At 42.8% G+C, this 17,426-nt stretch overlaps 1 protein-coding gene across 1 annotated transcript in view; it reads right to left on the reverse strand.

The window, feature by feature from the left end:
* Positions 1–9,679: 9,679 nt before the first annotated feature.
* The window catches only part of COLQ (collagen like tail subunit of asymmetric acetylcholinesterase), a 38,206-nt gene continuing 30,459 nt past the window's right edge, over positions 9,680–17,426 (reverse strand). The window contains exons 13-17 of the mRNA XM_032181804.1: positions 17,251–17,390; positions 14,363–14,482; positions 13,654–13,774; positions 11,797–11,899; positions 9,680–9,856 (exon numbers count right to left, since the gene is read on the reverse strand). Coding sequence (XP_032037695.1) covers positions 9,787–9,856; positions 11,797–11,899; positions 13,654–13,774; positions 14,363–14,482; positions 17,251–17,390 — 554 coding nt within the window. The 3' untranslated portion in view covers positions 9,680–9,786. The remainder of the gene's footprint in view (positions 9,857–11,796; positions 11,900–13,653; positions 13,775–14,362; positions 14,483–17,250; positions 17,391–17,426) is intronic.

Below are 17,426 nucleotides of genomic sequence, written 5' to 3' on the forward strand. Positions count from 1 at the left end.
CACCCCGTGTGGTTTCCTCATGGCTTTCAGCTATTATGAGGGAAACTTTGCTATAATAGGTCCTAGCTGAGTGCTCTGAGAAAGCAATAGAGACCACATTGCCACCAAATCAGTTGGCATATGGGGACAGCAGGAACAGATCACTCTTCTCTCAAAAATGAATTGCAAGATCATGTTTTTGCTGTAAGCTTTTCCAGTAGTAGGAAAATAAATCTAGCACTTAAGGGCTTGGAGGTTTTGTTTTTTGTTTTTGTTTTTCTTTAAAGTAGCGGGAAAACCACTGGTTTGTTAGTAGCGCATCAATCCCAGTGTTTGATGCAAAAAGTGAAGCAGCTTTATTTCTTAAGCAAAGAACTTAACAGCTTCATTGGGCCACTAGCTTCAGCAACTGCTGACTTCTGCAGTTCTTCTTTCTTCTAACAAGCAGATAGCAGTCCACATGGCATGTCCTCTAACCAGTGTGGCATCCTGCCTGAGAGCAGGCTTTCTCTGGCTCTGCTGTGTAAAGCTGGTCTTTCCAAACTGTGGAATTGGTGCTTGAGGACGTTCTCAGTAGCTTCGGGAGACTCCCGTGTCCTCGTTGCTTAATAAGGGACTTGCAGAGATGGAACTGAGCAAGGTCTCCTTGCCTTCAAATCCTGTACTTCACCACGCACTGTTCTTGCAGGATGTTGAGCACTTTGAAGACTTACAGATGCTACCTTTCCAGTCCTGGCACCACTGAGAAAGAAACCCATGCAGCATGTTGCAGAGCTGAACTCCAAGTCACACCTCTAGGGAGGGATGCGATAGACCAGTTTACGAAGCGTAAACAAATAACACTGCTAGGCAATTAACTTTTGTGATGTCAGTTTGGCAAGCACAGAAGGTTATTCTTGCTTTTCATGATTGTAAAGGACAAGCAACTAACTTCTGGCCTTCAAATTTGGAACTGGGAAAGAGACGGGTGGGTTTTGTTTGATTTGTTTGGTTCATTGATTGTGGGGGAGTGTATTTGTTATTTTTCTTTAATGGCTGAGGTTATAAACAACTGATCTGCATACTGATCTTGGTCCACGTGACTCTCAGATAACAGCACCCTTGCTCTGTATACTTGACATGGACTGCTTTATTTTCTTAAAGTGCACTAGTCTGAAGTTTTTGCATCCTTTTCCTTTAGAAATGCTTTCGGCTGTTTCCTTCAATGTCCAACAGTTGCGTATTCTCAGGGATTTTACTTAGCCATGGCAAAATAAGAGTAATCACAGCCTTACCCTTTGGGGAGTAAGAGTGTTTTTGTGAAATTAGTGTGGCAGGGTACAGAACTCTGTACAGCAGATGGCATGGACAAAGTCTATCCTGTGCATGTCCTTGCTGAGACATGGTAAATCCCAAAGCAATCTGATCAAAGTGCTATCTAGTGCTGAATAATGGCTGTCAGCAGATTTTAACAGAGATCACACACACACACCTTTGTAATGTAGTGCTGTTGGCATTAGAGCAGAGCTCCCAAATAATTTCAGTAGAGTTCTGCGTAGCGATGTGAGGCTTCTATTTATTTTATTTATTTTGTATTTCTTTTTAAAACAAACGATGTTCTGGAGCCCCCCTCTGCTATTTTAAGACACCATACTCAGTTGCATAGTGAAGTTCTGTGACATTACAATTGTAGAGTATGACCTGGACGCTCGGGTGCTTTAGTGTTCAGGAGTCCTTGAAACATCCTGTCTTGATGCTGTCGTACTACGGGTCTCCCTTCAACAAATGCACTTACAGTTGAGGGCCATATACCTTCAGTTACAAACTTTTTGTAAAGCATCATCATGATTTAGGTTACAGTTTGCTTTAAAAATGTTTCAGAGTTTGAATATTGTCACTTGCTTGGCTGGCCGTATAAAAAGTGTGCCCAAAATGTGCTCCAGTTGTTTGCAATGTGCTTTGACAAAGGGACATAGACCCCTATAGAAGACAGTGTTATCTACGCACACATGCTGGACCCTCTAACCCTTTCTTTTTATTAATCAATACAGCTTTTGTGAAAAGCTTTAGAGAACCCTGAAATGCCTTTAAGACACCAGACAAAGATCATTAGCACATTCCTACCTAGCTGTCTTTCCCTCTTTCCACCTGTTCCCCACCCTTTCCTTTCCTTCTGTTCATCAGTTTGTTTGATGCCAGATATGTTGCTGTCCAGCTGAAACACCTCTATAAAAGTGTGAAACAGGAGGTTTTGTAAGTCATAAAAATGTAAGCTTTGAAAAGCGGATCTGAATTCAGCGGCAGGTAACCAAACACAGGTGGAGAATGTATTGCTTTGTCTTCGAAGCTTTGCCCTGGTCTGACACATTCTGCCAGGAAAACCATACCACTTTTAATTTCACTGATGCAGTTTAAATCAGGACACTTCAGAATTTAACTTTTACAAGTGAAAACACTTGATATTTTAATTGGGCTTATTTCTCTTGCATGCATAGTACTGAAAACAAAAAGAAAAAGGGGGGGGGTGTCTAAAAACCTACCTTGATGAACAAACTCTGCACACTTCAATGTCCTGCCTGCTCTGAGTAATATAAAATCACCCATGAGCAGAGGGGGTATCAGAGCACACTTGCTGGCTTGGAGTAAGCCCATACAGCTACTCCCAGTTCACACAAGGATTTCAGCACTTGCTTTGAAGGTAGAGCATAGGGAGATGTTTCAGTTAAACACACACTCTGTTGCACTGGCATCTGTTTCTTCAAAATGTGGCCCTTGATGGCATTTTTAAATATCCCTTTCTTGGTATAGTATTCCACCCACCCCCAGTATACTACCCCCATGTGCTAAAGAGCTTTTTTTTTTTTTTTTTTTTTTTTTTTAAATTAGTGTTAAAAAGAAACCAGGAAAGAAGGAAGTTTCATGTTTGTTTACTTTATTTTTGCAGCATTCAGGGGTCCAAAATTTATTCTTTGATTCTTTTATTTAATGTTACCTTGACAGTTTGTGATTTTTGTCTACTTTAAACAAGTAAATTGCATTCCATAACATGGTGACTAAACTGAAAACCAAAGCGGCTTGCTTCTGTGGTTTCCATTCTTATTTTCTTTCACTTCTCAATCCAGTTTTGGGCATTCGTTTTATTAATGTCAAGCTGAGCTTACAGTGAGCCTTACTTAGATGCATACATTGTAAGATGAAGAGAAGGTATATTGCCTCACCCTTTAAATTTAATTGTAAGGGCTTGTTCATGCCCCCAACATCACCTCCTCCAGTGTAAGCATTGCACAAATCGTGCTGTCATAAGCAGCTCAGTGTTGAAGTACTTTGGAGTTTCCAGTCTGCATCATTTCTCAAATCACACGGCATCTGTCTGTTTTTTCTTTCGGAGTATTGTTAAGACCTTTGACAGACTTTTATATTATTTCATGATAATAAACTTATTTTAAATAAGCATGTTTTAAAATCTCATTTTCTCCTTGCATGGATTTTGTTTTTTTATCGAAACAGAGGGCCTAAAGTGCTCTTCAGGACTGCATCTGTTCTAGGTACTGTGTGAACAGTCAAAAACAGTATGTTTCTGGTTCATAGAAACTACCTGTATGTATCTTTGTATGAAGAATGTTAACACATGGAGCCTGTTTTGATTACAAGAATAAAAGCTGCATCTGCAATGAAGTTGTGGTTCCTTGGCCAATGCAAATAGCTGAAGGCTGTAGCTATAAAAGCCAGCCCGTACTATATGTCCTTCTGCCTACGCTCCCATCTCTTCAGGAGTATCTGAAGTCTTTGAACTCTCCACGGTCATTTTGAGAAGCTGATGAAGACCAATGCCAGAGCTTCGGTGAGGGCTCTGGCAGGAGCCCCACACTCTGCATCTCTCCACACGTCTGACCTGTTGGTGCTGAGCTGGTGGGTAGCTGATAGCGTGGTGAGGGTGAAGGAGTTTAGATGGCAGGGTACGCTCAACTCCTGACTTTCCAAATTAATGAAAAAGGCTTTTCCAAGTTTTGTCACGTTCTTGCAGTTCCCTAACCTTTACCTCTTACCAGCCTCTATTACTTTGCTCCTGTTCTGGGTGCAAGGTTCAGTAAATTTTCTTCAGGATCTCTTTGCTGTTTATCTGCTGCTAGAGCAAGGAGTCACCAGGCTCCTGCTCCAGCTATGGGCTTTCCTCCAAAATAATCTCCAATTAATTTAGCATCTGTTTCCAGTGCTGGTGTTGTCAGCTCATCTGTAGCCTCCAGAGACCAGACATGCCTCGCATAGTTTCCTATAGGTCACGGTTTTCCACTCGCTTCCTTGCCTGGCAGCTGGTACCCGGCCTCCTTCCCGCGGGCGCGAGGAAGACCCGTGCCGTGCCGCCCGGCACCGTGCGTGTCCCCATGGCCTGACACTTGAGCCATGCACTCAGGTGTTCAACGCTGGCTGGCACACCACGTCCCGCACATCGGGTGGCAGGCGTGTTTCCCAAAAGCCACAACAAAATGCTTTGTGTACACTACGGGGTGTCGTGGCTGTCTGCAAATCCTGCCCTGTGCCCATCACGGTGCCAGCGAGGGGCAGGCACTTGGCCTTAAGGAGTTGTCCCTTTCCCAGGGGAACGCTGAGCTTCCTGGTCACCCACTGACTCCTGCAGGGACATTTCACTATTGATTTTCTTCAATTCAATAAATGTCCTGCCCAGTGTTATAAGGATTCATATTCTCACACCTTTAATTTACGGCATGGTGTCAGGGCTAGTTTTGTCCAAAGTAATTAAATATTAATTTACAATTTCTTCAGCCTTTATTATCATCAGGCAATCAAGTCATTTTCTTATGCCCTGAGCAGCTGGTGAGTTTGGAGTTGTTCTTGGGACCGGGGGATCATTCCTCTGTCCACGTTCATATTGCTTTATGCAGAGCATCTCAAAGGGAGTGCTGCTTTCAGCTATGAGAAGAGTCAAGCTTTTTGACACAGACACTTAGAAATATGCCCAAGCAGGATGTTCCTGCATGAGCACGGCTTTTTAAAAATAACCATTTGTTTGCTGGGAACGTGGCTGCGGTGTCCTACCAGCACAGGCCTGCATTAAAGGGCTTTTGCTGGGGGCTTCAAAGTTTGGTGAAACCACGAGCATCTGGAGACCTGCCATAGTTTATGTCCCTAAATAAATGTCATACAGAGCTGATCATCGCCATAAATCAGAGGTGTCAGGAGCGTGTCCTTCAGCCTCAGCGCCCACGTCCAGTCGAGCCGTAGGCAGTGGGAATTCCTTCCACCCCGAAATGCCGAAGCCACGCATCGGCCCCTTTGTATGACAGAAATTATGAAGCCTCCAGCCTTCATGTATCGATGTGCTAAGCAAAACAGACCGCCCCGCAATGAAACCTGGCCACGGATGTGCCAGGCAAGGACTAAAACCCGAGCCACTTTGTGTCACCCACGTTGGCACTGCAGAAACCCCACTGATGATAAATTGCTGACAGCCTCTTGACACCTGGGACAGGCTGACCTTTTCCGTGGGGAGCTTTGTGCTTTACTCCGCCAAGCCTTCAGCCTGCCTTTAAAATGGAGTGGGTTTGTGAGTGGAGGGAGGCTTTGCCTCTTTTCTCTGTGCCCAGGGCTGGGTGCTCTGGGGCTCTGATTCGACATGGCACGGCTGCGAAATGCAGGGTATTTTAACATTTACCCACAGTTTCTTCTCTGTGGCACTCACCACACGGCACCTTCTTCCTTTAGTGCCTCAGGAGTCCGATGAGGCCACAACAGGCCGCTGGGCTGTGGCGTTAGGCAAAGCCATCGGCCTGCCATGAGGCAGGGCCAGCCGCCACTGCTGGGCTCGCTGCTGACTGCTCCTTGTGCTGGGTTTCTCCGGCAGGGCAACCAGACACCTTTAGCTCATCCAGGCAGCCTAAAGCAGAGCCTGTTTGTCCCAGGCAGCAACAGGTACAGCTCCCTGGCTTTATTTAGCCGCTGTAATCCCGCAGCATTTCACACCAGATGTTGTCTGCTCAGAAAACCCTGGCACCGACCTTGGGTTCACCCCAGCGGTCCCAGGCTGCTGCTCTGTGGTTACTGCTGGGGTTTGAAGCCACTCTCTGGGCAAACAGCAGTGAAATATCAACTCGCCACTGTGGCCACAGGGGGGTTTGTATCCTTGATCCAGACACACTGGAGCACTACAGCTTAAATCTTTTTATTGTATTTCACAGTCAACTTCCCTGTGCTTTTTGGCCCATAATATACACAGCTCCCATCCCCTGAACTGTTCTGTTTCTTACCCCCAAATTGGTCACCTTTCCTTTTAAACTCAGAAACAGCTCAAAATCCAAGCAGGCCTCAACGTTAGCTTTCCAGGCACATCGTGGCCCTCAGAGCAGTAGCACCAGGTAGGTGTGAGAGCTGCTGGCTAAGCCGAGGGAAGTTTACAAAAGAAATACTATTGCCATAAAGCGCCAGGGCTGGCGGGTTCCCCTACATGGTTGTTCCCTCCTTGCTCCACCACACATTTGGCACCTTTCTGTTCCTATTGCTCCAACAAGACAGATTCATGGAGGGCTCCTCGTTCAGTACTGGGTAGGAAGGCTGTGAAAAAAGACATCTCTTTAAACCCCATTTTCTTGAGAAGAAGAAGAAGAAGAAGGTTGTTTTTGCCCTTGGCACACCAGCCGACGTGCACACATCCAAACGGGCTCCTTCATCAGACACACAGGAAGCTGTCAGGGAGAATTAAGGGCACTGTCAGGATGGGACTGTAACTCCGGGCTTTTTCAGCTCCAAGATTTGGGTTGCAGGAGAGAGGGAAGCAGGCACTAATGTGATTTCCAGCAGGAGTATGCTCCTCTAATGCAATTTGGCCCAGCTCCCCTTCCGGCTGCAGCCTTTGCTCTGCTGGGCTGGTGCAGGTCTGTCCCCACCACGTGTCCCCATGCCCCACACCATACACCCAAAGGAGGGCTTTGTTCCTTTTTCCCATTTAGGTGAGCTCCAGCAGCTCTCAAAAGCTGCACAAGCCCAATTGGAAGCTCATACTGTGCTTTTCCTTCCCAGCATCTTAAACTGGGCAATTATATTAAAAAAAAAAAAAAAAAAAAAAAAAAAAAAAGTTGCAAAACACAAGAGGAAATAAGTGAAAGTAAGGAAATGCCAGAATTAAGGTGGCATGATTTATTGACATGAGCTGCTAATACATGCAGTAGGTAACTACATATATTTAATCACATACTAAATGCAAGCTGGCTTTTTAGTATACATTTAATACAGCGCACAATGCAAGCTCGTACTCTTTCTGTATTCACCTACAGCTCCATACTAATGATTAGAAAACCTTTCCACAGGCATTCATTCCTACAAAAGGCCAAGGAACTGAAATACCTCAGTTAACTTTTGAGCTATATTTGGCTTAACACATTAAGAAACTCAGACAAGGAGGGAAGATAACTCAGAGCAGACCAGGCACCGTCCAGCTGAAGAATCCCAGGTAACAATAAAGCAGGTACATCTGAAAAAGGAGGAAGGTTTTTTTTTACAGTCTTTTATGTCACAGATACTTAACACCTTCCCAGATGTGTTTTTTAATGCTCTATCGTCTGAGGGGAAGAAGAAATCATTTGTAGTAAGAAAATTGTTCCAGTCCTTTTTTTTCCTTGTATCTTCTATTCCTTTCCTTTTGTTAAGATGCTGAATTGTTTGTGCTGTATTCATAAAGTCCATTTAAAATCCACACTTTATAAATGTTTTCTGATGCACACCTTCCTGGACACATGCAGCACATGACAATCCTACATAAGTTATCTCAACTCCTTTTTGTTTCCTGCCCTTGGTGTGCTCGGCTTTACAACCTCTTTTGCAGGTAGGAGCTTTAAAAAACACCAGGACTTAAAGCTGGACTTAAAATTTCTCCAGGACTCCAGCCTTTTGGGGGCTGGAAGTAGAGATGAACTCCTTGGAGAAGGCAACAGATCCCACTGGGATAGTGTGGTGCTGCCGAAACCCATGGCTTGCACCAGGGCAGGAGACTAAAAGGCAGCTCTTCTAGTGCATGGACTTCCAGAGCTTATGCCATATTCCTTGCCCCATTGGTTCCTTGGCCTTTTATTAAGACCTCTGATTAAATTTTAAAAAGCCACAAGAAGTGGCTTTTTGTGAACTAGTTGTGAACTAGTGAACTGGGCTGCAGATGGTGGTGGCTCAGCTTCGCAGCAGCACAAACAGCCCAGGTAAGCAACGGCCACAGAGTACACTAATTTTGTTTATCTTTCATTTAATTGATGATTTCCAGTATCACATTGGACATGCGGAGTTAAAATCTCCTATAAAGCTGGTAAAAGTTGTATGTATTTCTCGGTTGCTTTAATGCATTATCATCACAAAGTAACACCCACCTTTATTTAACCTTTACAGAAGTGACTGTGTAAGTGCAGCTGTCATTGTTACAAACAACTCACGCATTTCAAGCATTCAAGTGCAGCATTTAAGGCGAAGCAGAAAAGAGTGGCCTGTATGAAAATAACACCTTGATTTGAGGCTCTTAGTCCTGAATTCTGCACATCTCTGCACCGTTTTCTTTTGTCATGAACTCTTTTGCACATAACGCATTTAATATGTAAAATTTACTCTTTAATGCTTGCTAATAAATAAGTATATAATTACCCTGACTCCTATCAGAGCTAACAGAGTTGACCGAACCTGTGAAAAACAAATATATATATGTACATTATACAGCATGAATCAGCACCCACAAACACTCTAGGCCAGGATTTGTTTCACAGAGATATAAAAGTGAGGAGGCACACTGGGGTACTCCAGACACGATGGCAGGAACTGAGAGCAGTCGAGAGGGGTCAGTGCACAGGGAGAGAGGATGGGGTGCAGCTGGCACAGAAGGACGAAGATCGGCTGGACAAAGGGAGGAGAACAACGAGACCTTCCAGTACAGAAACCAGAGTGAAGGCCACGTGTACATGGCCGTGGTGAGGTTTCAGGAGGGCAACCAGCACTGCCCCAGTCTCTTTGGGCTCATGCAGAACGCAACCAGCTTGGCAAAGGTGTAAAAAAGAAATAGGCTCATCCTTTGTCACCCTTTGTTTGGCCACTCCGGCCTTTGTGGTCTGCAGGTTCAGACCCGGTGAGACAGCTCACATTTCTGTGGATGGGTGCAGATAGATGCAGCCCAAATTCATTGCCTGGAGGTTTTTTGCCCCATCTGCCGGTCTGTAAAGCACTTACTGAAAGACCCCTGCTCGTTCAATCCACAAAGGCGTGCAGCTGACCTTAATGCCGCTGAAGTCATCATCACTCACGTCGATACAACACTTAGGAAGTTCACATTGTAATAAAAGAGAAAGTCTCTATAAACACCATGTCCAAGATACACTTTGTGTTTATGCTGAGAAGGTTGAAAAACAAAAACCCTGAAGAACTTAGATTTAGGCTGAACAGTGCTAAGTCGAGGTAATGTTGTCTTGTTACATGATATTCCTGGCTAGTGACATTCAGTTTCCAGTAGCATTTGTGATAGAGCAAGTTCCCACACACAGCCACCCAAAAGTCTTACTGGCAAACACTGTTTGACATTTCTCTATTAAGACAGGATGCAGTGGTCCTATTTTTTCCCAATCCAACTTAAAAAAAAAAAAAAAAAAAAAAAAAAAGACAAACATCTCAAAATGGCCATCAGCAGCATGACATCTGTTTGTTTGTTTTTCACACAGAATTTTTTTTTTTTTTGTCTTCTTCTTCTTTTTTTTTTTTTTTTTTTCTCCTTGTTCCAGTCCTTCCTGGATAGATGATAGCATAGCACCTAGCACCCCATGACACATAGGATGCTGCCCACCTCTGCTCCCCTCATGTGAAGTATCGGCACTGTGTAGAGTCGATGTAGCAGTAAGAAGTGCATCGCAGTTTTCCGTAAGACCTAAAATAGAAGAGAACATCTCAGTTCCAATACGCGCCATAGCTCATGTTACATGGTTTCTGGATGCAACTCTCTGTAGGAACCAAGAACATCAGAAAATACCAAGTGAAGTGACATATGGCAACCAAAATTGGAGGATAATTTCCAGCAGTGCTCTGCTGTTCTCCCCCTTGTCAGCAAAATAAGAGCCCAAGAGAAATGAAGAGTGAGGTTTTAATTCCCCATAATGTCAATTAAAAATAAAAATACAAAAGACATCACTGCACAGGGGTAGGTGCAAGAGGCCTTGGCGCTCACCCATGAGAACTGTGTAACCAAATATCTGAGGATCTGTGTTATTCCAGTTACTTACATTAGTTCCAGCAGGCATGACTGTGCCTGCCTTTCCTTTAACTTATTTTTCATGCACTTGAAATAATGATAGTGACAGATGCCCACCTTCAAAATGAAAAGAGGCCTTTAAAAAGGACCCTTGCAAAATAAGGGAAAACATCTTTTTTTTTTCTACTGACTTATACTGAGCTGCAAGGATTGTACTAACTGAAGACCTGACCAGAGGTGTTGATAAAAATAAATAAATAAAAAATAATTTCGATGACTTTTTATTGCTACCATATGTCCAGATGAATAACCCACCCATCAGATAATCCACAAGCTGTCCTTAAAAATGCGTCCTTGGATAACCCACATTCTCAGAAAAAAAAAAAAAAAAGTGAATGTGTGTGAAATATGAGGAGGAATTTGAGAGCTGGAAGGAGTAGAAAATGGGAAAATCAGCTGCAGCAGAGCTCTTGGAGAAGAGGGTGATGTTGGGGCGAAACTCCCGCTGCAGTGCCGAGCTCACTTACTCGTCCCACTTTGCTGATGAGTCACGGCTTTTTCTTTGATTTGGCAGATAATCTGCAGGCTGCACGCACAAAGATAAAGGATCTCAGTTGCTCTTCACAACTTGATTATACACGGAAAATAGAATTTATAAAAATTTCTCAGGCTTCTGCGGGACTCTATTTTTGGCAGCAACCTTAAGACTCTTAAGATGGAAAAGCTTTCACAGGAGAGTAGCTTCACACTGTCTGCAGATGGGAGCTCTTTAAAATGTTTCAGGCTGTCAGGTTTGCTAGTCTTGGTTCTAGTAATCTCTTACACCAGGAGTGCTCCAACAATTGCAGTGGAAGGATTAGCACAGCACTTGATTTACAAAGATGTTCTGTGGGTTCTTATTCCTGTCAATTAGCACATTATTCTTCCATGAATGATGAGGGCTCTGCATATAATTTAATTTGCAAATTAAATGTTTCCTGTTATCCAGTAACAATACCTGACAGTTAAATAGGAGGCGTAATGCTGACCAGAGGAAGCTGTTTAAACAAAGGCAGAGAAGGCAAGTCAACAATAAGCAGATGTTTGAAATGAAGGACATTGCTAAGCAGATGTATGTCTTTGCATCTGCTGCAAAGTCAATGAATTTTCTGGTCTTTGGAAAGGCTGATAAATGAAAGGTAGATTCCAAAACAAAGATACCCCTAGAGCACTCACTCACAAAAAGTCCAGGAGTTTGTTTGGAGGCTGGGGTTTGTTGTGTTTTCTTTTTTTCTTCCCTTCAGTGTAATCATCTCTTCATCATGGTCTATCCTACTCTAGGTAAGTTATGGGCATTAATGTAATGAGAACATCACCAAGTGAGGAAATCTTTGCAAGCGATGGGTAAACATGCCCACATGATCCTTCACTTTGTACCATAGGAAGCATGTGAGACTGAGAAATGAGATTCAGCCCTTAAAATCAATAACATACAGAAATAATCTGATAAGGTCTTTCTCCACCACTTTCTCTCCACCACTGTCCCAGTGGAACAAGGCTTATGTGGGTAGTCCTTTTCTCTTTTAATGTTGAAGGTGAAGTAAAAATAACAAACCAAAGTGCAGACCCTTCATACATACCCAGGGAGATACGTTTTACATGTCAAATATCCAAAATCCTTCCCATCACAGTCTTCAACCCCCTCATGTCTGTAGCCATCTCCACAGTAAGCACGGCGACATCCTAATGAAAAATAGAGAAAGAAATATCTTCATAAAACTTAATGTATAAAGGATCTTGGGGACAGAGGCAAGTGGAACTACATTTTTAAGGGTAAAGCATAAACCAAGGCATTTTGTGGAGCACTTGAATGGAATGTAGTGATCTGTGGGCTGTATTTTAAGAACTGGACTTTGCTTTTGATGTCTTCAACTTTCTGAGTATAAATTGGGAACAAATCCATTTAGCTAAAATCCCTTTGATATCTCCTCAGAGACACTATTAAGCAATAGATTAAAGGGACATTCAAAAACAGGGAGTTTACACAATTTAAGTGGGTCATTTACAAATGGAAATGATTAATTGATTGCAATGAGGACCTGTTTGCTGGAGATTAATGATTTTTAGAACAACAAGCCTATTTATCATTAAATCCACTTACCGTTTGGTTGACCTCTTTTGATAGAGTCACAAGATCATAAGGATGACAATATGGTCATATTCAAGTAATTTGTGGCACTAAGGGACATGATTTAGTGGTGGGACTCAGCAGGTCATATTGATGGTTGGGTTTGATGATCTTAAAGTTCTTTTCCAACCTTTATGATTCTATGATTCTGTAATTCAATTAAAACTCTTCAAGTCACATCAGTGTATGAAATTCACATACTGCAAGGCCTCTGTGGACCTGGAGCTCTACCCAGTGTACAGCACAGAGCATTATGATGGACTTCCAGATGCACAACATGCAATCTCACAGGCACTAGAACTAATGAGCACTATTTTTCCTGCATGTTTGTTCCCCATGATTGATTGCAAATTCTAATTGGATAATTTTCTCATGCTTGGAGCCTGGAGAGCTCACTCTCACTGGATTGCTCTGTAGTCAGGCAAGCTTAGAGGGACATTTATTTATACATCTATGCTGAGGGGAAGGAGCTAAGTGGTGAAAACAAGGTAACTGAAACATGCATGTGAAGGCTGTGATAGCTGCTTGCATGCCAGGCTTATACTGTGTGCTCTTCTGTGCTCTTTGCTGTTGCTGTCCACAACCAGCAAAGAAAGAGGGAGATTGAGTAGACAAGAATCAAATGTTTTGTAAAGCTAACAGTGAAGGCAGTGAAGGCTGTAACCTTCCCTATGCAGCCGAATAATAAAACCCAAAATGGTTTTACTGGAACCAGGATATGACATTTTATTAATCTAGCATCCGTAGAAAAATGAATGGCTGTCCAAAAAAAAACATGCAGAAAGGCAAATATCACACTGAGCACTTGAACTACCAAAAATCATCTGTTAGGGTTTCAAACTGATGGAAGGAGACAGCTCTAGTGCCTGTCAGAAGTGGTTTTGAGGTTCACTGAATAGGTATGCTACATATTTTAGTCAGAAAGGCGGCTTCCCCCTGGAAGGTTCACAAATAAAACAATGGCTGGATCTTGTCCCTGGAACACAGGGGTTTTACTTCAGATACCTCTGTGCAGACAGGGACATGGCCGTAGGATCACAGAATCATAGAATCACACTGGCTTGGGCTGGAAGGGCCCTTAACGATCACCCAGTTCCAACCCCCTGCCATGGCAGGGACACCTCCCACTAGACCGGGTCTTGATGAGAAACACTTTGAGTCACTTCTGTCTTGTGCCTGTGTATGGCATCTGCATGCACAAAAGATCTCAATTTTGGTGCTATGGCCATTGTTCCTGTCATCCTGCAAAAATGACACTACTGCAACTTCCATGGTAGAAAGAGGCTGCTCCTGACGTGCTGTGACTTACTTATGCAGTCATCTGTCACAACTGTGTTGCCATCATCACACTCTTCCCCATCCTGGATGATCCCATCTCCACAGGTACTGCCGTCCCCAAAGTGGTAATCCACGGGGTAGAAAGGGCTGAGCTGGTCAAAAAAACACACCACAGTTACTGTGCGGGACTACCAGCAGCCTGGCTCACAAACTGAGGTGACAGGCTATAGGAGGAGGATCCTGCAGACAGGTTTCCATATCCCACTGTTCGATGGGTCACACAGTTTATACAGAATCTGATTCAAAATCCAGTTGAGACAGTAAGGATCCCACTGCTGATTTCGGTGGGACTTTTAGTTTAGCTCCCTGAAGCAGTAAGGAAATACATGGTTTGATTTGCAGGGGTAGTATTTTTCCACAACTCTCTTCCCTGATGAATTTTGTGTTATTTTGTGTTAAATCAAAACTGTTTTTTACTAATGAAATTCCCCAAACTCAGTTCACCAGTTCACAGGGAGGTGAGCAAAACCTGGACCACTGATGAGTTAATGTCTCAGCAACTAAGACTCCTGTGAACAAATCCCACAGAATTAGGTACAGTTGTAACAGTGTTCAAGAATTAACTTTTTCTTCATTCACTTAATTGATTCTGTATGATACCTTAAGTTCAAAGTTATCTGCTGTATTTTAAAGTGTCATGTACACTCACAAGTTTTCTAAAACCACAGTCATATTTTCACCTGGATTGGGAGCCATCCAAAGGTATCCTTGAAATACAAAGATCTCTGATCTCTTCTAAAAGCTAAGGCATTTTCGGTGTTTAACCGGTCCAATTCTTCTTGATTATTCACCACAAAAATCTGGGGTACAGAAAAAGAGGTGGTTGGTAACTCTCTCAAGAAGTATTTCGAATTGTCATGGAATCCAGTTCTGCAAACTGAGCTATGTATCTGCAAATATGTAAAGAATTGCCAGAAGATTGGTTTGTTTTCTGAAACAGAATGGCATGCCAGCCCTGGGTGAGAATTTACATGCATAAAAATATTACTTTGCAATTGATAAGAAACTCTAGTCTTCAAAAGCTAATGGTCTCTCCTGAGTACCCAGCTAAGGCTCCAGTGACCCCTATTTCAAAATGCACACCCACAGATAAGGACCAGGCTAACCCTTGTGCACAATCACTGCTGAGAACAATTTCCCAATGGTTAGATGCTGGAACAACTGTAAAATCCATAGGGGCATAAGTGGTCTTTGAGGGTTTGTCTATAATTTTTAAGGCATGTTTTTGGTTACCAAATAAATAATTCATTGCTCAATGCAGCCTTCACTTATCTTTTGCTACTTTGTACTTCATTTAGACTTAATTGGCATTTAAATTCATGTTTCTTCACATGCATTTACTTTAGTCTAAATTCAAGTCTTCAATTAAACAGAAAAAAAATCAGTACAAATTGGAGAGAATTAGAACAAGCTTCTCCCAATTTTTTTTAATGTCTCATTCACCAAAATTGTAAGGGGCATTATGAAATAATCTTTTCCTTTGGCAGCTTAATCAAATTAATTTTAGTAAAATTCAAACCATTTTTAAATTAAGAAAAAGCAAATGGAACTCTTCTGAGCAAAATGGATTTAGGTCAGAGCCTGATTCCCACCAGCATAATCGGAATTGGCTCTTTTTAAAACAAATTACCCTGAAATTTTTACATAGCAGCATATTCCCATAGCCCCTGACAAAGGCCAATTTCATTAAAGAAGCGCTGAATAAAAATGCCTTCAGCCAGAATGAAAGAAAGCAAAGAAACAGAAAGCCAGCAAAGAGCTGGTTCTGTGGCTCTTCGGGAGCTGAAGTCCCAGCGCCAGAGCTGCAATTTCTCTCGAAATCAATAGCAGATCTGTGCCCTCTGAAAATCCCTCTTACAGATACCAGCCTTTGAAATTGCAAAGGATTTAAAAACCGGGATGAATCCCAGCCAGGGACAGAAAAGCAGCACTTTGTTTCCTTCCCTCCTCTGGCAGCATTGGCACGGTCCCCACGGAGGGGCGAGCGGGTGGCTGTGCTGGGGACATGCCGCAGGGGATGGAGCAGGGCTGGAGCCCTGGGGAACCCTCTCTGGGTCTTTCCCAACCAAGTGCAGCTACAGCAACCCTGACAACAGCCTTCAAGAGGCACGAGGCAGATTTCTAAACTGCTCCATGGGGATTGGAACAGAATAAATAATGGCACTGTTAAGCTCCCTGCCACTCGAGGGAGTAAAACAAATGGGGCAGGCAAGTGGGGAGCATTCCTCAGCAGGACGAGGCTTGCCTCTTTGCCATCCCTGCTTTCTGAGAACAGAAATGGCACTTGATCATCATCAAATGACAGTTCATATAGATACTGTAGGTTACTCGTATCTGATGTAACTACACTCTCATTGCCATCTTTTAAGATCTAATATTAAACAGTGCCTGGGGGAGAAGGAGGGTGGTAAGACCTACACAGAATATTCTGAGTCTTACAATTTATCCTACAAGTTCTCCATGAAATACATGATATTTTTTGGTAATAGCACACAGCATGATGCAATATGCACCTTTATTTCATGCACTTTCTTCTGTCACCATTGAGTTTTAAAAGTAACAGGCCTTTTTTTTTTGTAATGCACCAGGGATGTGCAATCAGCTGAGAAGACTTGCAGCACACTCATGCAGAAGATTGAGCTCAATGACCCAGTTTAATGAGCAGTGTGGTGAGCACATCCCTTTCTCACACATTAACAGCTTTCTGAAAATGTGACAGATGGGAATGTTAACAAAGCTAATCACCGCCTGTTGTCATTCAGAGACCACCAGACACCAGACAATACCCAGTCCCTTGAGTGGCAGGGCTAAGCTAGTACACAGAGGCAGTAAAAGGTAGCCTTTTCATTGCTGATTAAGTGATACAATGCACAGAACAGCAAGGCAGGGCCCAGCTGAAGGACAAGTACAGAAATGGTATTTACAAAGACCTAGGAAATCAGAGATGAAAAATTGCTAGGTCTTGCTCTTTAAAGTACTTTGTCCAATATGCTCATAAAAATGCTTTCAAGAAGGCTAGCAATTGAAATTAGCTATGAAAAGTGTGCGTCTACAGCCAGCAGCTCAGAAGTCTGACTCCATTTCTGGCTCAATGTAGAGGGTTTGTGTTTTGGGAGAACACTCTGTTGTATGTGTGAAATGTTTTACTCCAATATTCAACTCTGAAATCACTGTATTTCAGAAGAAGATATAAAAAATAAACAAGAAGTAGATGCTTCCTCCACCAACCAATATGAAATATATTTCAACTGACTGAAATAAAAATAACAGATTATGTGTGTATAGCAAAGTGGAAGAGAGCTTCCTCAGGATCAGAGAAAGGTTTCCAAAAATGTGCCACATTACTGGTGGTTTGTAACAGATGCATTTCAGCACTTCAATCACACAACCTTCAGAACAGTTATGAGACCAAATTCTTTTGCACAGACTGGATCTCAGAGGTTTTGGATACTGGAGATAACACATTGCCCACATATTCCGTTAAATGCAAATTATCAGTGAATAGAGCACTTCTTGTAATAAAAGTACGTAAGAATCGTTCATACCCTCTCCCAGAAAATCTGCTTACCGCCGGGACTTTTGGATAACTGTGTCCAAACACAGATTCCTCATATGATGGATTATTCATATTTTGTGGGGATCTGCAGAGACATCTCCCTGGAGGTCCTGGAAGTCCTCTTTCCCCTTTTGGTCCTATTGCGAATTGCCCTAGAAAGTAAAATACCTGATTGCCCTGTTGTTAAG

Source organism: Aythya fuligula, chromosome 2 (assembly GCF_009819795.1).
Source record: "Aythya fuligula isolate bAytFul2 chromosome 2, bAytFul2.pri, whole genome shotgun sequence".
In the NCBI taxonomy this organism is placed as follows: Eukaryota; Metazoa; Chordata; class Aves; order Anseriformes; family Anatidae; genus Aythya; species Aythya fuligula.